This window comes from Ambystoma mexicanum, chromosome 3p, assembly GCF_040938575.1.
Source record: "Ambystoma mexicanum isolate Mex_15411 chromosome 3p, UKY_AmexF1_1, whole genome shotgun sequence".
NCBI lineage: Eukaryota > Metazoa > Chordata > Amphibia > Caudata > Ambystomatidae > Ambystoma > Ambystoma mexicanum.
In genome coordinates, this window is record NC_090925.1 from 666,337,722 (window position 1) to 666,360,544 (window position 22,823).

The window sequence follows — 22,823 nt, forward strand, 5'->3', positions numbered from 1 at the left end:
GAGAAGACATTATGAAAGTCAATTCCTAACAATGAAGTACTAAATCCATATTGCTAAATCGGTAAATTATATGCAAAATTTAGTTGCATATAGAGTATTTTGAGGTGGAGAGTGGGGTTCGCCAGGGCTGCGTTGTTTGTATCTTAACAACGTTATTGAGGAATTACTTGTTTATAACTATGATTCTCCCAAATTGGGTAAGGATAAGTTTCCGGCACTTTTCTACGCCGTTGATGCAGTGTTACTCTATCCCACACCAATGGGACTTAGGAAGAACTTGCAACCCTTTATTGGCAAAGGTCAAGAATTATCGAGGGTGTTGAATACAGACAAAACAAAGGTGATGGTATTTGCCCCAAAGTGTAATAAGAAAATCATGTTAAGGATCTCTCATGGTCACCCCACCTTGTTAAGGCGACTACGACGCTTGAAAAATACAGTGGTGGAATTAGTTGTTTCCATAACATCCATGGTAGGGGTAAAATTTGGCCCGCCCTTAAACTGTACAGAGTCCAGGGCTGGGCGGCAACCTTCTATGGGGCAGGGTTGTGGGGTCATTGTACACTTACTAACCTCAAAGTGGCTGATAACATATTTTTGAGACCTGTACTTTCGCAGTCCAAGGGTGCTCCGATGGCTAGTTCACACCTGGAATTTAATCTTAGACAGATTTCTGAAGTTATTGTAAACAAACCATTGCTATATTGGTCCATAATATGCAGTTATCCGGAACTTGGCAAATATACAGAAGCATTAACCAGTTTTGCAGGTAATATCTGGCTTAGGTTCCTTGCCTTGGCTTAAGTTCATTCCAAACGGGTTTGTAGAACTGATTGTGTTAGATATCTGTTCCAGTCCTGTAGGTCTGTCTCGGAGCTCTAAATAGTTGATTAAAGAAAGGTGCAATGAACGTACCTTTGGGAACATGGAAAGGGCCTGTGCTGCTCTTTATATTTAGAGTGAACAATTGCAATCGGCTTTGAGTCTTACTTAGATTGTTTGGTACCTAAATGTGCTTGTGCTTTATTTATTCAACTGTGCACAAACACATTGAAGCTGGCACAATTCCCAGCACACTGGTATTTTCCTGTAGATTCAAAGTGTAAAGTCAGTGGCAACTCAGTAGAGTAGAGCCATTAAGCCATCTTTGTGGCCCTCATTAGGACCTTGGCGGAGAACCATGGTGCAATTTGCACCATGGTCCATGGCGCTAAGCTGCCAATTCCGCCATGGTGGTTGGCGGACTTACCGCCCCATCCCGACCTTGGCGGGGCGGTAAGTCCCCAATCCCCATTTTGCCCTTCCCCATTCCCATTCTTGCCCCATAGGGCATAATGGGAGTGGGGAAGGCGTTAATTACGCCACCGTAAATTACGGTGGCGTAATTAACAACAAGTCCCGTAGCGCCATGGATTTTTCCGCCTGCAAAAAGCAGGTGTAAAAATCATCAATGGCGCTACGGGAACTCGTAGTCTGGCGGAGAGGTACGCCATGCACTACGCCGGCGTAAAACCCTCTCCGCCAGGGTCCTAATGAGGGCCAGTATATTTTGCCACGGCTATTCAGATCTGAGGAAAATACACCTGCTGCCATGTTTCCGGTTGAAGAACATTAGACAGGCTGTTGAGGCTGTGGATTGTTACAACAACAAAAAAAGTTGATTTGGATGTGGTGTTTTTAATAAAATAAGTATCTCCATAGGGCATGGATAAGAAGAGCGAGATATCTCAAGTAATTTATTATCTTTATATTAAGAAGATGAATCATGTTTTACATGTGCTTTAAACGATTTGTTAAGGCTAGGAAAGTCCAAGACTCTCTGACTTTAGTATGACTTCTGACCGTCTTGTAAAAACTAATTCAGTTTAAATTTTTTTGAAATGGTGTATGTTGTTGTTGCTTTTCTGGTTTTTACAGCTGAATAAAGCTATGTAAACACACCCAAAATCAATTAATGATGAATTACGTTAAGAAGTGAGATTCATTTGCTTGATGATTTTAATGCATTATTTATGCTGATGATGTATGTGTTCTGAATGTACTTTTATGGAACTTGGATTAAATCCTTAGCTGGGTGTTCATCCTATGATCTGCTATACCACCCTGTGCATCAGCCCAATAGTACACAAAGTTGGACTCGTCCTTCCAGTTACAAATCGCATTCCTCACCCTCCAGTACTATGGCGTCCCACAGTATTTGCCCTATTCTCACACGGAAAGCCAATTTATCTGTACCTGCCACCACTATTTGCACCCCTCGATTCCTAGCCCTGTACACCATCGCCAAACCACACACCCAATGAATAAAAAAGACAAAGCAAGATGTGTGATGCTTTGGCCACTTTATTGCAAAAAGATTTGAAGAAACTGCAAGATCACAGGAAGCTGCTAGACAATAACAAGATCTGTGTGGGTGCCAGAATGGTAGACGATGCGGAGAGGAGACGCGGGGAAGAGCGAGTCCATAACATTCCTCTATCTGTGGGATCTTCCAGTAAGCAGAAGCACCGGGGCTGGGGATTCCTAAAAAAAAGAGAAACCCAGACAATAATGAACGGATCTTCCCTTAGAAGATATCAGAACTCAAACATCCATTCATAAAGCAACATCTCAAGTATGTGCCCGCTGCTAGCCCCTCAGGGCAGCGCTCTGAATAAATGTCATGGAAGTGCCAACTGGTGGCACCCTAGAGCAGTGTCTGAGGGAAAACAATACAATATAATGCACTTAATACTGTATGCATTGTTCTCCATAATAACGAAATATCACATATTTAAATACCAAGTAGCGACCGCGGCTGCAGCAGCCACGTTTGACACAATTAAGTGACGTGTTTGCCATTTATTGTGTCAGGCAGTCAAACATTCCGATACTTGTACAAGGCAACAACACTAACTAATCTTGGTTCAGGGGTGATGTACATTTTTCCGACACACAAGCACACTATTGGTACATCGTTATTCTATTAGAAAATATTTCATGAATATACACATATAATGATATAACCCTGCCTTTCTAACAACATGCAGTCTGTCTGACTTCCTGAAGTACTTTTCCCATTAGGGGTGAATGCCTCTTTGGATGCACAGAGATGAGTGCATCCTCTTGTCCGAAGATGTGCCATTTCCCTGCTCGTGTTCTTATGAAGTGCTATCAGATAAGGCCATCTCCGCTTCGAGTCTCCCCATGGCTGAGAGGCTGCCTTCGCTCCTTCACTGGGGACTCAGGTAAGGCTTTTTTTTTCCCTTCCCCTTTCGTCCCTCCTCCCTGCCCTCCCCACCCCACTTACCTTCTTGCTCCTTTGTCCCGGGGGGCGATGGCCGCCTGGAACCATGTGGAGACTCGGAGTAGGGCCATCCCTGCTCTGCGCCTCCACACAGCTGGAGGCGTCCATCATCCCCCGGCGGGGTCCCAGGTGCGTTCTTTTTTTCCTTTTTTTTCTCCCTCCCTCCCAACCTTACTTACCTTCTTCTCTGTCTTCTTTCGGGAACGGACGTGCTGGCAACACTTCTGTTCCCAGCGTGTCCACTCCCGATGGCCGCCATGGAAAGGGAAAACGTACTCTGTTTTCCCTTTCCTTGAAGGCATTTTCTTGGTCGTTTTTTTTGTCCCGAAGCGCAGCAGCGTTTCAGAACAAAAATAAATGCTTTTAGTACCTCGGTCATGCAGATATTGCGGGCCGGGATACTAATAGCAATGTGCCCCTTGCGACGGGGGCATTATCGTGCCTATAACTATGGGCCCCGGGGCATTACCTGAGTCGGAAATGCCCCCGCCGCTCATGGCATATTGCTTAAGTATTATTGTCGACGTCCCACCTCTGAATCCTAAGCATCTTTCAAGTCACAGATCCTTAGAACTGAGATATTTATAAATACAGTGCAAGCACTAGAAGCTACTATGCTCATCAGCTACCGCAATTGTCCCACACAAATGTGCCCCATGTCCCTTTGCATTACCCCTTTTGCTGAAAGCTTGCAATTGCAAACTCAGGGCTGGAGAGGGAAACTGCATGCACTGTATTTTTACAGGTGAATTAGGAATCGTAGTCCTCACCATGAAGCATCTCTCTGAGCACTAAATGCCACGCATAGGGAGCTTTATTAAAGTAGCTAAAACTATTTTTATTGGTTTTAAATAATGGAGGTTACAGAAAGGTCTCTGTAATTATAAAAAAAACAACGCTGTGGTTCTACCGCTATCTATACATGTCGACACTCTGAAGATGGGTTTGCAATTGATCTAAGCCAGCTGAGGTTCAGCCGGTTCCTACCCAGATGGATACCAATACCATAAGGATTAGAATGTGTTGAAGTTTCCTTGTAGCTCTGCCAGGGCCCATTAACACCACATCACATTATCCCCTGGGTTCCTCAAGAACAAGAGTGCGTATCGATGGAGAGCTCATTACAGAAGTGGTGATGTGGACTTGGAGGGAAACCCCTTGGGGGCCGCGCGCGGATGTAGGAGAGGGTTCTCCGTTTGTAAACTGAGTTCTAATAATAACAGCCAATTGTTTAACAAACATTGAAAGAAAAGGTGTCTCACCCGTGTTCATTAACCCTGTAAGGGAAGAGAAATAAGGACATAGTTACAATCATTGTATTCATTATATTGCTATTGGCTCCTCAGTCAGTCAGATTTTAAATGCCTCGAAAACAAGATGTTTTCTTTATCTGAGAGCCACCCCCATTTCCAACCAAGGAAACAAGTGTAATTAAAGGGGAAGTTCACTCAAAAATGTTATCATCTAAAAATATTGGTCAGAATGAAAAGGATATATTTATATTTTTGTTAAAAAAAAGTTCCCAGGAAAAAATTGCTGCAAATATGGCTCCAAGTCCTGCTTTTATTGGACTTGAAGGCATCCGTTTTCTAAGCAGAAACACTCCTATATGTTATTTCTATTGTCTGCTCTTGCTGTAGTGGTCAAGCAGGAGCCCCCTACTGGCAGCTGGAGCTTGTTACTACTGCCCGAGAGCAGAGAATGAAAACACACTTTCACAGGGCTGGCAGTCCTGAAGAAATTAAAAGGAAGCCGAGGTGCTCTTCACCGAGGGTACCTCACCCACCTTGGTGCAATGAATTGTCAGGATATCAATAACGCTAAAATGAGCCTCCCTGGACACCAAATCAAACAGATGATGCTTTGCTATTATCATTTCACAAACTTACAGAAAGGTTACAAGCACAATTCGCTATATATAAGGTCCCTTAAGAGATCCCGATTAAGGGAGACCGCCTTCCATCTAGAGCCTCAGGGGAAACATCCACCCACACCCTTGAATAAAAAGCAGAAGTGTATCTTCCTTCATGTGGGGTCTTCATACTCAAAGCTGCCTGCAGCTAGCAGTGCGCATGCGCGCCTTCATGCTGGCGACTTCCCCTGACTTTGTTCAGCAGGAGGAATCTTTCCAAGTGACTATGAAGGCGAATAAACACATAGCTATGAGTAAGGCATGTTAAGCTTCGGGACACGTGAGGCATGATCGTGTGCAGACTCCAACGTCCAAGTTAGTAAAGACTTTCTGGAATGTGGATGTTTGCAAATAAGCAGCAATGCAGTGGAGTTCGCTAGTGGCATGAGTGCAGCTGCTTGGAGAATGTGTTTTCCTACAGCCAGAGCACAATGCAACACGTAGCATCCGAGTTGCTCGCGCCTGACTCGGTCAGAACAGAGATTATTCCAAGTTGCAAGTCGCGTCCATTTGTGGCGAAGGAGGTGATTCGTGCTATCAAATAAGGGAAGTTAAGCAAAGCTATGGACCAGGCACACCTTTAGACTTAATTAGGTCATAGGTCACTCCATGGCCCCTCAGCCTAGTGTGGAGAAAAGCGACATGTCTACTTCCTGGAGCGCTTTTATTGTTGTACCTTTCCATAAAGGAGGGTCAAAGTTGATCCATCTAATACGAGAAATATCTCGCTCCTGGTTGTGAAAGTCAAGCTTTTGGGGAAAATGCCCTTCAATGGCCTACAGGTGCGGATGGATACACATTCTATTATGTCTTCAGTGCCTGTAGGCTTTAGAGCTACTATAATAGCGCCAGCATATTGCTTTTCATTGCATTGCATAGGCGCTGAATATTTTTTTCGTTTAGAAGGCACCATTTTACCTTGCCTTATTTAAGCTATAGAAGGGTCATTATCACAATCAAAGCGGAAACCACACTGGGCTGATAAGGCTGCATTAGCTGCGAATGCGTCCAACAATATGTGTATCTTTGGCAAACATGACTAATCCCAAGGTGTGTGCAATATCGGGCTCACTCCTCTAAAGAGCCCTGTGAAATCATCAACACGTTTTTCATAAACAGAATGCAATGTATCTGCAAATCACTGCCTGCTAAATACCCACGCTGGCAATGCATCTCTTTATCCCAAAACGCAATTTACCCATAAGCAGGTGGGCTTTCATTCCAAGAGGCTGGACCAGCTGCAATTTTAAAGAAAATGCAAGGCCTTAAACCAACAGATAATGAATTTGACCCTGAGACAGGCTGCTGTTGTTGCAACACGCGACACATTCTGCTGATGTCAAGTGCCGCCTACACCACAACAGCTTCAACTAAGGGTCTATTCCATTTTAATGGAAAACTGGCATTATTACACTCCCACTAAAAAACAAAAAAAAACAAAAAATGTTTGTGGATCTACAGACCTCTCATGAATCTTCCCATCCTTGCTAAACCTCTACAGAAACTAGTCTTAAGCCTATCACAGGCTTCCTTGGATCAAAATCAATTTCTCCTTATGGCCATCCCCACCTCTCCCCACCCAAAACACCTCCTCATGGGAACTCTTTAATAAAGCCTTACCATCTAACTTTGCACTTCAAGTGCCTGACAGTGTTTTCTCAAGTATTCTTCTCTGAGTTAATAACTTAGTTGGAGTTGTTGCCCAGGACCTCACTTCTGACAGCCTACTGATACCTCAAGGATATTCCAACTGGAGTGTTGCTCAGTCTTACATTGGATTATAAAAAAATGCAGATGGACATGCACCATGGACTAGCAACTGACAATGTGAAAGTGTTAGTCTTCTCACCCCCCTTGACGTTTATGCCTAGTTGTGCCCTGGCAGCCATGCAAACAATACAGGGTGAGCTATTTCCTTTCAACAGATCTCCTAATATGTTACAGATGTTTGTTTGATGTGCAAAGCTTGTGAACATGATGAATAACTTTGTCAAATGATGACTACAAGCAGATGGGTTTATCACAAAGGTTCCTTTGTGGTGTATAAGGCTTGGACTTCTTAATACATTTAGGGCAGTTTACATCAGGGATCTGCAGACTTTGCCTCTCAGACTGTTTTGGACTGCCACTTCCATTAGTCCTTGCTAGAATAATTAATGGTGAAGGATCTGGAGAGCCACAGGTTGCAGACTACTGAAAGGGATCTCATGTTTTCCAATCTCATTTTGAAATAAGTAACCATTTTTGCCTTTTAGCCGCATGGAAAAAAATAAATAAATAACTCTATGTTTAATAATGTTTTTAACATGTTTGCGGAATGCGTTTGTGCTTGTGTGTATATATATATATATATATTTGTATGTGTCTGGGGAAAAGGTGCAGTTTGTGGCTACAGACAGTCTCATGATGCACAACAGGGTGCAATCGTGGTGCAATGGTGGCATATTTTGAGACCGATTGAGGGATATGGTTTAGGCACTAGCAGCATGAAAGGTGACCACTGCAGGCATATATTGTTGAGACAGGCCTTTGCGTTTTCAATAGCATCATGCAAATGTAATTCACTGGGGCAATGCTGTCATGTAATTAACCAAGAACAGTCTATTTAATTTGTTTGGGCACAAAAATCAAGAAGGGGAGGGATGCCTCATGGTCTAGTCTGGGAAGAAGCTGCTTGAAAGTGGTGCATTGCTGGCAGAGATTGTTGTGATACCTTGTCGTTTTTCTTTCAGGACAACCAGCAGCTACACCTGTTATAAAAATAAAAATATCTGTGTAATGTTGGGGTGTTCCATGTGTTGTCCTGCAGAACGGCGTGTTAATCTACATTGTTTCCCAATTGTTTTAATGTTTTGCTGTGAAATGCATGGTTGCAACCCATGATTTAAAAAAAAAAAAAAGATTCCAAGCAGACGCACCGTCCACAGCCTTACTGTGTAGGCATGCTCACTTGGTTCAATTCAAGAAAAATATTTCTATACCTCAATTTTGCAAATTCACTAGCTGCAACTGCTCAAAGCTGTGCTGGAATGATAGGTTCTGCTATGGAAATCCATGAAGATGGTGAGTTAGGTCTTGCCACCCTCTGACCACACATTGAGAGTACCTCGATCTCCGCCATAATAAAAATAAGCATTGGCCATGCCAACAGTTTCAGTTTCAGCTTTTGTGTATGCATGGAAAAGGCACTTGCCAGGCCCTGCCGCTGTAGTGTTATCTAGAGGCGTAGCCAGGATGGACTAACAAGTGGGGCCTAAAGCTAATGCAATTGGACCCACCGCATTTACATTAACATCTGGAAATGCCCACACAGCGCTGCTAAGTGGGCATTTACAGGTTTTGGGTGGCCCTTGCCCGCTCAGGCCCTACCCTGTCTACGTCCCTGGTAGGTTTTGATGGTAGCAGGTGCACAATAGTGTGAATACCTGGGCATCTAATAGCAGTGTCTGGCAAATGCCCAATACTTATGACAAAGCCTAAACTGTTGGTTTTGTCAATGCATACTTTGAACAGGACTTCAGTGAGGGGAATGCATAGTGATTATAAATCGTGTGGCTGAAGGCCATCTTGGCTAAGGCATTGTTATTACACCAGTAGCCAGGGAACAACTCCATCTAAGTTATTATATCTCAGAGGACTGCTTTGAGACAACACTGTCAAACACTTGAAGTGCAAAGTTGGATGCTAAGGCTGGAATAAAGTAAGCTCAAAGAGGTCCTATGAGGAGGTGTTTTGGGCTGAGAGTTGCAGGAGCTGGGTGAGAATGACCATAGGGTTTAGCATGACCATGGGCAGTCTATGGTGGACAAATTACCAAACAACATCTACAAGCTTTGTGTCCCTCCTCATATGATATTTCTCCATGTCTGTACTCCAATGCAATAGTTTTGACTTATAGGTGGCACAAGCGCTGCCTAATAGCCCAAATTAAAAATCAACACTTTTCACATAGTTCGCCACCCCATGCCCCCACTGTTGCCACGCTAGATGTTCCGCTGATTGGTCGGGATGTGAACCTGAATGCAGTGTTGCCGCAGCAATGAAGTGCTTGAGTACATGACATGGACAACGACCGCACCAGGGAGCATTAATGGATCTAGGGATAGAACAAGGACAGCATTTTCCATGTTTTTTTCACTGCATTGGCAGAAGCAACAAAAAGAGGGCAAGGCTAAAATCCTAGTAATGGGACACAAGTGATCACTGGCGATATGACTTAGGAATGACAATAAAGAGTTGTAATATGTTGATGTTTCATTGCCTAGCAGTGCACTTTGTAAGCAACATGAGATGGACCACCCAGTGGCAACACTCTAAAACAATGGTAACCCACGATTCACAGGATATACACCCATCTCATACAGGTCTGGCTGCCAATCTGACTTCACAGGTATCAATCGAAAACAGTGTGTGCCACAGTAGAAAGCGTAAACATCTGTCTAGACAGGTTGTGCCTTGTTAGCTTCTTATAACAACGTCTCAGTTGCATCCCGCCAGCGCTGTCTACCCTATGTATCCCGTTTACACAATGGGCCTCATTAAGAGGAAGGAGGTAACCATGCCGCTTTTTCCGGCATGGATTCCTCTATTCCGGGTACCGGGTTCCCTGAATGGGGAAATACCGGGCTATTCCAACCTTGGCGGGCCCGCTATTTCCCCATTCAGGGAACCGTTTCAGTTGCATCCCGCCTGCGCTGTCTACCCTATGTATCCCGTTTAGACTATGAGTCAGAAGTGCGGTTCTTACTCGTTTGTCCCTGTGAGGGACGGGTTGCCACCTAAATAGGACATATCCAAGTCACACTGGGGTTACTTCACTTTCTTCCAATGAGCATTAAGCTGATTTTGGAGTCATCACTTGTAAACCGTTCCCACTGTGTGTTATATCCCATACAGGTGGTCCAGTTCAGCACAGACTAATAGGCTTGATGGCCTATGTGCCCGCACCTTCCACACCCCGGGCTTGCATTCTCTCATGCTCTATAGTGATGCAAAGGTGACATTTCAGTGTATATCAAGAACCTTTAATACAAAAATACGAAGTACGGCATCCATGGAAGACCCTTGCACTACTGTAACCAGTGAGCCCACTTGCCATCTTCAAGAATCAACCATGAAGATAAACCTCTTCAAGCAGAACTGTAAACACAGACTTTGAAAGTTTGAATAGAGGGAATGTCCCATGTGTGCTGCTTCGACCGTGCAAATAGAAATGATATGAACTTACCAATAGTCCACCACCCTGCAGAAGAAGTGAAAGAACAGCTTTAGCAAAGACATAACAAATGCAACAGCAGGAGCTCTTCCCCACCCTGTGCACCTCCTATCACCGGCCCACAAGCCAGAGGTGCCCAATTTTACAAGAACGTTAGATAAATAAATAAAAACATAAATACATAGTCTGGCATCAATGCAAATCACTGTCACTACTGTAGGCAACGACGCCGGTCTCCCCTTGGAGGCCTCCCCACAAGCAATGATGTCACTAAACCACTGCAAGCATCACTGTAACCACAGTCATGGAGAGTTTCAGTGCTAAGAGCCAAGAAACAATTATGGTAAGGGGTCTATGATCTACAAGACTCATTACAATAAAATAAGATATACATAACATAACCTATGCACATCATTCTTGGTGTACGCAATTTGAGCAGAGCAATAGACAAAACAGACATTTTCGAACGTCTAAGGATGGACAACATGGACTTTTCTTGACACCAACTATTTTCAATGTGTTCCTGAAAGGTCTCGATAATTATATTGCAATTTAAATCATGCTAGTCTGATGATGAAGAGTGTGTTGTTTCCCCCTGTAATATTTTACAGATGAGCAGTGCTGGATTCTCCCGCTGCAGGGAAATCTCCCACGAACAGATGAATACTTCTGCCTCTGTGGGTCTGGCTGTTCACAGCGGATACACCTTAAAATCTGCACCCGATGGATTCAACCAGACGTCCAACTCTACACAACTAGTGATGCTCTGGAAGAAACCCTGGGGGATATCGCATGAACATCACGGAATGCGTGCTGTAAATATTTGTTTTGTTCTGCAGAGCACAATGCCTGAAAGTTAATTACAAATAAGGCGCATTCCCTAATCTCCCTTGGCTACCCATTTCAAGACACATCTGCAGCACCCCTTGGCATCCCCGATCACCAAGGAAACCATCTGTGAGGCTCAACAATGAGTCACAGATGAGTTTTTTCTGGGGGGACAAGTCCAGTTATATGCTGCCTCAAATGTCCCTGGGTATGTAGCGCAATCACAACTACATAGTGTGAGTGGGAAGAACTAAAGCTTACGTTCTTCCCCTCCTTTTTGGTAAAAGCAGCCATTGTTCTCTCATGTTTGGTCATCTGATGACCATTCCTGGGAGGCAGGCAAAGGGCACCATTCTTTCTTTTTGTGTTGCCCTTTTACTGGGACTTTCATTCTTTGGACCTGGTGGATCTGCTCTAATTGTACATACAGTTGAGCTACCTTGCATCCGCTGGCTTAATGTTGTTTATTTCGTAGCCTGCTTGGTACATAAAGAACATTCCCAAGCCCACATATAGCCAAGGCGCCACCGTGATTAGTGTGCGTCTTCCGTATTTAAGCAACCAATTAATCTGAGATTGCTGCAGGCACAACTGTGTGTGTTTAGGTAACCGTGGCTTCAGTCTTTGGCATCTCCTTTAAGAGATGTGAATGGTGTGTGATTAGAAGGAGTGGGTGTATGAAGCTGCATGTGTTGGAGGAGAAGACTGGGAGTAACCGTGGTCATTTAAGATGCACTTTATCTCAGTGTTTCCTTCACTTTTTGAAGTACAGTGGTGGGAATGGAGTGGAGGAAAGGCAGGATCCATGTATGGGGTTTGTATTACAGGAGGGGCAGGAGTATGGGATTGGTGGGGAGCAGAGGGACGGGAGACGCTGGCCATTAGAGAGAATACTTCGACTACTTTTAGTCCCTACACTTTGACACCTGCACAACCGTGTAAATATTAGCAGTATTGCCATGATTGGTCGATATATGGATCTGAATGTATTGTCCCCTAAGCACTGAAGAGCTTGGAGAACATAGCAAAAACAAAGAGGTGATGGCTGGAAGGTTTAGACTTAATCTTAACCACTGGCAATGCTCTGGGCAACCCTCCAGACCACCGTTCTTCGCCTGCCAAGCCATTACAGAAGGGAAAGACCATATGCAAATCAGGCTTGGCCCCACCCCAAAAGGGCCTAGAGACCCAAGCTACTCCTCACTGATGACGCCCAACAAGGCTGAAACATGTCTGGGGATGCTTGTGGTCTCGTGCAGAAGGGATGTGGTCTAGCAGTTCGGGCTGGACTGCCCCTTTTGGGGTAGGACCATGCCTGATTTGCATATGGTTTTTCCCCTTCTGTAATGGCTTGGCAGACTGAAGAACGATGGTCTGGAGGGTTGCCCAGAGCTTTGCCCGTGGTTATGATTTATTCAAAACCTTCCAGCCATCACCTTTCGTTTTGCTAAAGTCACCCCGAGTGGGACGGGTATGCCCAGACGTGGGTCCCGAGTCTGCCGAGCCTAGAGACCCAAGCTACTCCTCACTGATGACGCCCAACAAGGCTGAAACATGTCTGGGGATGCTTGTGGTCTCGTGCAGAAGGGATGTGGCCTAGCAGTTAGGGCTGGACTGCCCCTTTTGGGGTAGGACCATGCCTGATTTGCATATGGTTTTTCCCCTTCTGTAATGGCTTGGCAGACTGAAGAACGATGGTCTGGAGGGTTGCCCAGAGCTTTGCCCGTGGTTATGATTTATTCAAAACCTTCCAGCCATCACCTTTCGTTTTGCTAAAGTCACCCCGAGTGGGACGGGTATGCCCAGACGTGGGTCCCGAGTCTGCCGGGCCTAGAGACCCAAGCTACTCCTCACTGATGACGCCCAACAAGGCTGAAACATGTCTGGGGATGCTTGTGGTCTCGTGCAGAAGGGATGTGGCCTAGCAGTTCGGGCTGGACTGCCCCTTTTGGGGTAGGACCATGCCTGATTTGCATATGGTTTTTCCCCTTCTGTAATGGCTTGGCAGACTGAAGAACGATGGTCTGGAGGGTTGCCCAGAGCTTTGCCCATGGTTATGATTTATTCAAAACATTCCAGCCATCACCTTTCGTTTTGCTAAAGTCACCCCGAGTGGGACGGGTATGCCCAGACGTGGGTCCCGAGTCTGCCGGGCCTAGAGACCCAAGCTACTCCTCACTGATGACGCCCAACAAGGCTGAAACATGTCTGGGGATGCTTGTGGTCTCGTGCAGAAGGGATGTGGCCTAGCAGTTCGGGCTGGACTGCCCCTTTTGGGGTAGGACCATGCCTGATTTGCATATGGTTTTTCCCCTTCTGTAATGGCTTGGCAGACTGAAGAACGATGGTCTGGAGGGTTGCCCAGAGCTTTGCCCGTGGTTATGATTTATTCAAAACCTTCCAGCCATCACCTTTCGTTTTGCTAAAGTCACCCCGAGTGGGACGGGTATGCCCAGACGTGGGTCCCGAGTCTGCCGGTCCTAGAGACCCAAGCTACTCCTCACTGATGACGCCCAACAAGGCTGAAACATGTCTGGGGATGCTTGTGGTCTCGTGCAGAAGGGATGTGGCCTAGCAGTTCGGGCTGGACTGCCCCTTTTGGGGTAGGACCATGCCTGATTTGCATATGGTTTTTCCCCTTCTGTAATGGCTTGGCAGACTGAAGAACGATGGTCTGGAGGGTTGCCCAGAGCTTTGCCCGTGGTTATGATTTATTCAAAACCTTCCAGCCATCACCTTTCGTTTTGCTAAAGTCACCCCGAGTGGGACGGGTATGCCCAGACGTGGGTCCCGAGTCTGCCGGGCCTAGAGACCCAAGCTACTCCTCACTGATGACGCCCAACAACGCTGAAACATGTCTGGGGATGCTTGTGGTCTTGTGCAGAAGGGATGTGGCCTAGCAGTTCGGGCTGGACTGCCCCTTTTGGGGTAGGACCATGCCTGATTTGCATATGGTTTTTCCCCTTCTGTAATGGCTTGGCAGACTGAAGAACGATGGTCTGGAGGGTTGCCCAGAGCTTTGCCCGTGGTTATGATTTATTCAAAACCTTCCAACCATCACCTTTCGTTTTGCTAGAGCTTGGAGAACATGACATGGACACCCACCGCATAGGACATTAGTGAACATATAAGGCAAGCATTGTTGTGTTTATTTCAATGCATTGGCACAAACCAGAACAAGAGTTCGAGGCAAGAATCTTGCTAAGAGGACCAAAGCGATCACTGATGGAAGGATTTAGGGATAACGTTAAAGAGTTAGAAAATGTTGATATGTTTACCTAGCAGTACACTTTGCAAGCAACATGAGATTGGCGCTCAGTTGGAACACTCTAAAACAACCTTGACCCACGGTTTGAAGGCCATTTATCCAATGGCATGTGAGATTTGGCTGCCAGGTGCGACAGGTATCTAACCAAAAGACTATGAAACACAGGCGATAGTGTAGACTTCTGGAGGTAGTCAACTTGCGGTGCATTGCTAGTGTCTTATAATGTCTCAGCTGCACACCACCTGCTCTGGCTACCTTATTTATCCAGTTTAGACCATGAGTCAGGAGTGCAGTTCTTACGGGTTTGCCACTGTGAGGGCCAGGCTGCAACCTCAGCAGGACTTAGCCAGATCACACCGGGGTTACTTCACTTTCTTCCGATGAGCATTAAGCTGTACCTGGAGTCATCACCTGCAAACTGATACCACTGTGTGGTTTATCCCATACAGGTGGTCCAGTTCAGCACAGACTAAAAGGCGTGATAGCCTATGTGCCCGCACTTTCCACAGCCCGGCTTGCATTCTCTCATGCTCTGCAGTGATGTAAAGGTGGCATTTACGACATCCGTGGCAGACCCTTAAATTACTCTGAGCAATGAGATGACTTGCCATCTCCCAGAGCCAATGCAACCAATGATGACCAACTACCTCTACAAGCATCACTGTGAACAAAGATGTTTAAAGTTTGCATAGAGTATGTATGTTATATATGCAGTGCTAACACCATGCAAATAAAACTGACATGAGCTTGAATTAAAGTTGACCTTACCAATAATCCACCAGAAGAACCACCACTGCCACCACCACCCTGCAGAAGAAGTGAAATAAATCTTTAGTAAAGCAAAACTGGTGCACCAGCAGAATCTCTTCCCCACCCTGTACACCTCCCAACCACGGACTACAAGTGGGAGCTGCTCAATTTTATAAGAACCTCATGATTAAATAGTGCAACATCAGTGCAAATCACTGTCACTACTGTAAGCAAAGAGGCCAGACTCCCTCTGCAGGCATCCCCACAAGCAATGACGTCACTAAACCTGTGCAAGCATCACTGTAAGCACTGTCATGCATAGCTCTGCTGCTGTCATCTTCTGCATAGTTTCATTGAAGGTTCTCTAGCACTTGCTACTGGATCCTTTCTCTTTCCTGTAGTGTCTTCCAAGGGTATTGCAAGACATCTCGCTTGCAAGCAATGATATCCCTATGCAAGCAACACCTCACAAAAAAAACAGAAATAAAACATGGCTGACTAAAACTGCTTTCTTCCAGCTACCAGTCTATTACCCTCACCAGTGAGGCTTGCTCTCATAAGAACTGTGAGAAGACAGGCATTGTACCAATCAGATAAATATATGAAATATAATGAGGGGAGTAGCTGGAAAAAAAACATATTTCAAAGAACCAAGAAGCTGTAATGTTACATGGTCTACACTCTCCAATTCTGACAACTATGACATAAAATAACATAACAAATATAAACAATTCTTGATGCGTGCCAGATAGGTAGAACAGTACCCAAAGCAGTCATGTTGGCATTGCTACGGCGGGTCCAGAACAAAGATTTGTCTTGGCACCAACACGTTTGCACTTATTTCTGAAAGAGAGATGGGTATATCAATTTAAATCGTGGTAGTGTGAGGATTGCATAGAAAGGGCCCAAGTTAGCAATTAGAGCAAGTCCCTGATAGCAGGGCTGTCACGAGGGGAGTGCAGCGGGGGCAAACTGCCCCAGGCCTCGCGCTTGCTGGGGGCCTCGCGGCCCCTTCTCCTAAGTGGAAGGCAGCACAGTCTCCCGTGTCCTTTATTCACACGGGGGACTGTGCTGCCCCCGCAATGATTTTGCTGGTTCTTGTGAAGAGTTTGGCTCCACAACAAACAGCAACATAATGGGAGACAGCAGGGCTCAGAAGTGGGCTCTGCTGCCTCCCGTCATTCAGCTGACAACTTGGACATGCTGAATGACAAGAGAGGACTCCTCTCCTGTCAGTCAATGTGTTCACGTTGCTCAGAGTGACCACATTGACTGACAGGAGAGGAGTTCTCGCTTGTCAATCCGTGTGTTCACGTTGCTCAGCGTGACCACGCTGACTGACAGCAGAGGACTCCTCTCCTGTCAGTCAGTGTGTTCATGTTGTCAGCGTGATCATGCTGACTGATGGGAGAGGAGTTCTCTCTTGTAAGGCAGCATGTCTACGTGTCAATCAGTGTGTTCACGTTACTCAGCGTAACCATGCTGACTGACAGCAGAGGACTCCTCTCGTGTCAGTCAGTGTGTTCACGTTGCTCAGCGAGACCATGCTGACTGATGGGAGAGGAGTTCTCTCTTGTCAGTCAGTGTGTTCACGTTGCTCAGCGTGACCACGCTTACTGATGGGAGAGGAGTTCTCTCTTGTCAGTCAGTGTGTTTACGTTGCTCAGCATGACCACGCTGACTGACAGGAGAGGACTCCTCGCCTGTCAGTCAGTGTGTTCATGTTGTCAGCGTGATCACGCTGACTGATGGGAGAGGAGTTCTCTCTTGTCAGTCAGTGAGTTCACGTTGCTCAGCGTGACCATGCTGACTGGTGGGAGAGGAGTTGTCTCTTGTCAGTCAGTGTGTCCACGTTGCTCAGCATGACCACGCTGACTGACAGGAGAGGAGTTCTCTCTTGTCAGTCAGTGTGTTCATGTTGTCAGTGTGATCACACTAACTGATGGGAGAGGAGTTCTCCCTTGTCAGTGTGTTCACGTTGCTCAGCATAACCACACTGACTGATGGGAGAGGAGTTCTCTCTTGTCAGTCAGTGACTGACAGGAGAGGAGTTCTCTCTTGTCAATCAGTGTGTTCATGTTGTCAGTGTGATCATGCTAACTGATGGGAGAGGATTTCTCCCTTGTCAGTGTGTTCACGTTGCTCAGCATGACCACACTGACTGACAGGAGAGGACTCCTCTCCTGTCAAAAAGTGTGTTCATGTTGTCAGCGTGATCACGCTGACTGATTGAAGAGGAGTTCTCTCTTGTCAGTCAGTGTGTTCAGGTTGCTCAGCGTGACCACGCTGACTGATGGGAGAGGAGTTCTCTCTTGTCAGTCAATGTGTTCATGTTGCTCAGCATGACCACGCTGACTGATAGGAGAGGACTCCTCTCCTGTCAGCCAGTGTGTTCATGTTGTCAGCGTGATCATGCTGACTGATGGGAGAGGAGTTCTCTCTTGTCAGGCATGTCGTCTACGTGTCAGCTGCGTGGATGCTCCACAACAAACAGCAACATAATGGGAGACAGCAGGGCTCAGAAGTGGGCTCTGCTGCCTCCCATCATTCAGCTGACAACTTGGACATGCTGAATGACAAGAGAGGACTCCTCTCCTGTCAGTCAATGTGTTCACGTTGCTCAGCGTGACCACATTGACTGACAGAAGAGGACTCCCCGCCTGTCAGTCAGTGTGTTCATGTTGTCAGTGTGATCACGCTGACTGATGGGAGAGGAGTTCTCTCTTGTCAGTCAGTGAGTTCACGTTGCTCAGCGTGACCATGCTGACTGGTGGGAGAGGAGTTCTCTCTTGTCAGTCAGTGTGTCCACGTTGCTCTGCATGACCACGCTGACTGACAGGAGAGGAGTTCTCTCTTGTCAGTCAGTGTGTTCATGTTGTCAGTGTGATCACACTAACTGATGGGAGAGGAGTTCTCCCTTGTCAGTGTGTTCACGTTGCTCAGCATAACCACACTGACTGATGGGAGAGGAGTTCTCTCTTGTCAGTCAGTGACTGACAGGAGAGGAGTTCTCTCTTGTCAATCAGTGTGTTCATGTTGTCAGTGTGATCATGCTAACTGATGGGAGAGGAGTTCTCCCTTGTCAGTGTGTTCACGTTGCTCAGCATGACCACACTGACTGACAGGAGAGGACTCCTCTCCTGTCAAAAAGTGTGTTCATGTTGTCAGCGTGATCACGCTGACTGATTGAAGAGGAGTTCTCTCTTGTCAGCCAGTGTGTTCAGGTTGCTCAGCGTGACCACGCTGACTGATGGGAGAGGAGTTCTCTCTTGTCAGTCAATGTGTTCATGTTGCTCAGCATGACCACGCTGACTGATAGGAGAGGACTCCTCTCCTGTCAGCCAGTGTGTTCATGTTGTCAGCGTGATCATGCTGACTGATGGGAGAGGAGTTCTCTCTTGTCAGGAATGTCGTCTACGTGTCGGCTGCGTGGATGCTTTTTACGGGTGCATGGAGGTAAGGTAAGTGTTTTTTAGTTTAAATTAAAAGTGTATATGTGTATTTAAATTTGTAAGTATATGTGAATGTATGAATACATGCGTGCATGTTGGTGTTTGTGTCAATGCTGTGTTTGGTTTTATGTATACATGCATGTATGGAGTTGTGTAACTGGTGGATGAATGCATGGGTGAAAGTGTTTTTGTGAGTGTGTGTTCAGCACCACCCCTAAATGAAGCCACTCTGGGGACCACTTCATTAAGGGGTGGGTTCATGGCATCAGAGGTGCACCTAGGCTAAAATGTCAGGGGGGAAAGGGGACGAACACTTCGAATGTTGGGAGAGGCGCTAACGTCAGAGGCTGTGAGAAAGGGGCAGATTTCCTTGTGTGGGGGCACCTAACATCTTTCCACATTTTCGAATGAGACTATTCTGGTGAAGCTTCAATGTTACAAGCAGCTACCTCTTGCCTTCATTTCTGAAACGTCACACTTAAGGACTGTTGTGATAATCAGATATCTCATGTCACCACTTCCCTTCTAATCACTCCCCTAGCATGCAAGTGCTAACCCCACATCACGATTTCAATGACCTAAAAATGTATGGATATGAATGCAGGTGCTAACAGTGAAATGCCTTTTCATGGCCATGCTAATCCCTATGGCAATTCTCACCCAGTTCCTGCCCTCCCCACCCAAAACACCTCCTCACTGGAACTCTTTGAGCTAGCTTTAAACATGCCTTGCCATCAAACGTTGCCCTCAATGTGCCTGCAAGTGTTTCCTCAAAGGAGTCTTCTGAGAATTCATGATTTCATTGGAGTTGTAAACACGTAACTGGTGTAATAAAAATGTCTTAATCAGGTCTGCCTTTGGCCACTCAATTTAAAAACACCCTGCGTATCTTTCACTGAAGTTCTTTTAAAAATAAGCATTGGCAAATCCAACAGTTGTGGCTTGTGTATAAGTATTAGGCATTTACCAGGCACTGCTATTAGCTGCTCAGGTACTCAAACCATTTTGCACTGGCACTATCAATGGCCAGCTAATACCAATACAGAAGTGCCTTTCCCATGCCAACACGAATGCCCAAACTGTTAGCATTGCCAGTGCTCTTTTTGCTTTACCCTTGATGCACATGACTATGCATCAAGGTTAAAGCAAACATACTACTTGGCTAAATTGGCCCACATTGAATGTAGGCCAATCTAGCCAGTAATAACCCTTATGGTACACAGTCAGCCTGGATATACTTTCTGTGGCATAGCATTTTTACTGGCTGGGAGCCCGTACATGGTAATAATGGCATATATTGATGCAGCCTGCATCGATATAATTAGAACAACCAGCATGAATATATTTTTATACTAGCATATCTCACGTGGAAAGGCGGCATGAAATGTATTGGAAAATGTTCCTATGCACAATTTGTGACTTGCAACTATTGGGAATTTTCATGTGTTTCCATACAAAACCAATTGCAAACTGTATGGATTTCTACCCAATTTTGCAAAGAAAGTGCTGTAAAATGCATACTTTTAACCCAATGTTTCAAACATTTTCTTGGGGGGAGTGAGAACCCCCCTCAAGCAACCCTTGTTTTGTTTGGGCTCCCTCACTGTGCTCTGTTGATCTTGCCTAATTGGCACAAACATTTAAGCCTCTTAAGTTCAGAAATGTACCGGCCTCCACTGTACATCATTTGTTACTCTGCATGATGTGTGTTTTAATGCGCACACAGGAGTAGGGTGCTCCTTAATGATATGATATGGCATTTATATCGTGCCTGTACACAAGTGTTTCTAGGTGCGACAAGGCAAGGAGGGAGAAACAAAAGAGTAGGACAAAACACAGATCTTACTAGTCCTTGTGTCATTCAGATCGCGCAAGAGCAGGGAAGGGGGGAGGGGCGAGTGCTGAGGGTGTGGTAGGATGCAGAAGTGCAGTAACAAAGGAGAAACAAGAGTGCAGCCAACGGGTGGAGAATAAGAGCAAGAGCGGGGACTGTAGGGTTACAGATACAGACCACAAGTGCAGGGGAGCCAAGAGGCAGTGCAGGATTGCAACAGGACAGGCAGGGACCTGGGCCCGAATTCAGAGCTTCACCAGGTGACCAGTGCATGGATCAGGCACGTGATCAGCAAGGGAGAGGAAGAGAGAAGAAAGAAGCAAAGAAACAGGTCTTGAGGTGCTTCCGGAACAGTTTCAGCGAGGCAGGGAGGCTGTTTCCAGAGGGAGGCCCCAGCCGAAGAAAAAGATCTGCCCTCAACTCTTTGCTTGGAAAAGTGACTGACCCTCAGAGAATTGGAGGTGGCGCAGTGGAGAGCTCATGCCATCTTATATATATTTATTCATATGATAAAAAAGTTAGTCTGGCATGACCCTTTCTTCGGTAGAGAAATCTAACTTTGCTGTAGTTGATTTGGAATTGTAGTAATAAAACATATTTGGGATCCTGCAGACAAACTCAAGGGTACATTTCTCGAGTCTCCTGTTTGCAGATGTGCCACCACTGTCCGAGTGCAAAAAATTGTAAGGGGGTCTCACCAAATGTTTTGCCCCGGGCCTCACCACATCTTCTGACAGCCCTGCCTGATTGTCCTGCTGGAGGAAAACCTCCTGGAAACTGCCCTACCACTTGTCGATCTGTGGGTCTGACCATTCACAGCAGATGCTGTTCAGACTCCCCACAGATTCAGCAAGGGTATTCACTCACCACATGTGGTGATCCTCTCAAAGGTGCCCTAAAGGGGCTATTTCGTGAAGTTCGCTGCATCGGTATGTATATATTTATTTCTTATTCTGTGGTGCCCAGTGCCAGCATGCTGAATAAAAGGTTTTTCTATTGGTCAACCAATCCGTACAGCATTCCTCAGCATTCCTGATCACCCAGGAAAACCACCTGTGAGGCTCAACAGCTCTCCACAAAAGTTTTTTTGTTTTGACGGGGCGCTGCTACTTCTGGCTATGAGTTGGTATAACTGTCCCTGGGTGTGCGGCACAATCACACCTGTTTGAATGTTGGCAGAATTGTTATGTTTGGCCTGTATGTGGTTATGAACGCAGTGCCTCTGCACCACCAAAGTGTTGCTGTCATGAACACCTTGTTGTTTGTCCCACATGCGAACATGGCATTTCTCATAGAGCCTTTATCATTCCATCATTATTTACTGTGGGTCAGGTGATGCAGTGCTGCAGTGAAAGCTACTCTTGTAAAATGGAGAGTCTTCTGTTTTCTATATTGCACCAAGCATTGCAAAGCTACACGTCCTGAGCAATCTGTGCACACTCTCAGAAAGTTGAGACAACATGCAGATCTTTCTCGGCCGGCATCTGCTATGGCTTTACAGGCAGGCACGTGGGTTGTGCCGGTAGCAACACACACATCATGGAGGAACTAATTGTTTACACCTAGTCTAGTCACTTATTACAGTACAGCTTAATGTAGTCAAGAAGGTTGTTAGATCATGTTTGTCAGCAGCATGTCTATACAAGGATATCTTCCATTCCCCCTGCCCTTACATTTCCCATCTATTGATATCAAGAGGTAAATGTAAATACAAGTGCAGCTTTTTAGTGTCTCCTGCTTTCCTAGTCCTACTCTGGCTGCTATTAACAACCTCTAACCTCTAACATTCTACCTTCCACCATCTACCATCTCTTTGCACACCAATGTTTTCACATTATAACACGTTAAAACAAACACGTAAATAATAAAACAAACTTCGCAAATTATTGTATGTCTACCCCTGACTCGTTAATAAGAGGACATGAGGTGATTGCAGAGCATGGTCGAGGGAGGAGGTAAAGCTGCATGAACTCATGAATGAGGTTATAATTATATATGCTTGTCCGTTCACAAAATCACCCCTACTCTTCAGGCCATGCTGTCGCTCATACAGACCGCCAGTGTCCTTTGCAACGTACTCCATAGCCAGGAACTATGCTAAGATCAAAGACATCTTAGATGCCCCACTTGCTCACTATTCCCCCCTCTCTATCTCTCTGTCTCGCCTCCTTCGCCCATTGCACACATCCATACCTTGCATGGGTAGTATAGCTCAGTGGCAATGCGCTTGTCTTGGGACACAGAGCAAAGCATGCTTGAATCCCTGGTCGCACTTAGA

At 45.8% G+C, this 22,823-nt stretch overlaps 1 protein-coding gene across 1 annotated transcript in view; it reads right to left on the reverse strand.

Moving 5' to 3' along the window:
- Window positions 1-2,325: 2,325 nt before the first annotated feature.
- LOC138580697 (uncharacterized) overlaps window positions 2,326-22,823 on the reverse strand; it is an 82,870-nt gene continuing 62,372 nt past the window's right edge. The window contains exons 17-19 of the mRNA XM_069651441.1: window positions 15,278-15,316; window positions 4,549-10,440; window positions 2,326-2,523 (exon numbers count right to left, since the gene is read on the reverse strand). Coding sequence (XP_069507542.1) covers window positions 10,306-10,440; window positions 15,278-15,316 — 174 coding nt within the window. The 3' untranslated portion in view covers window positions 2,326-2,523; window positions 4,549-10,305. The remainder of the gene's footprint in view (window positions 2,524-4,548; window positions 10,441-15,277; window positions 15,317-22,823) is intronic.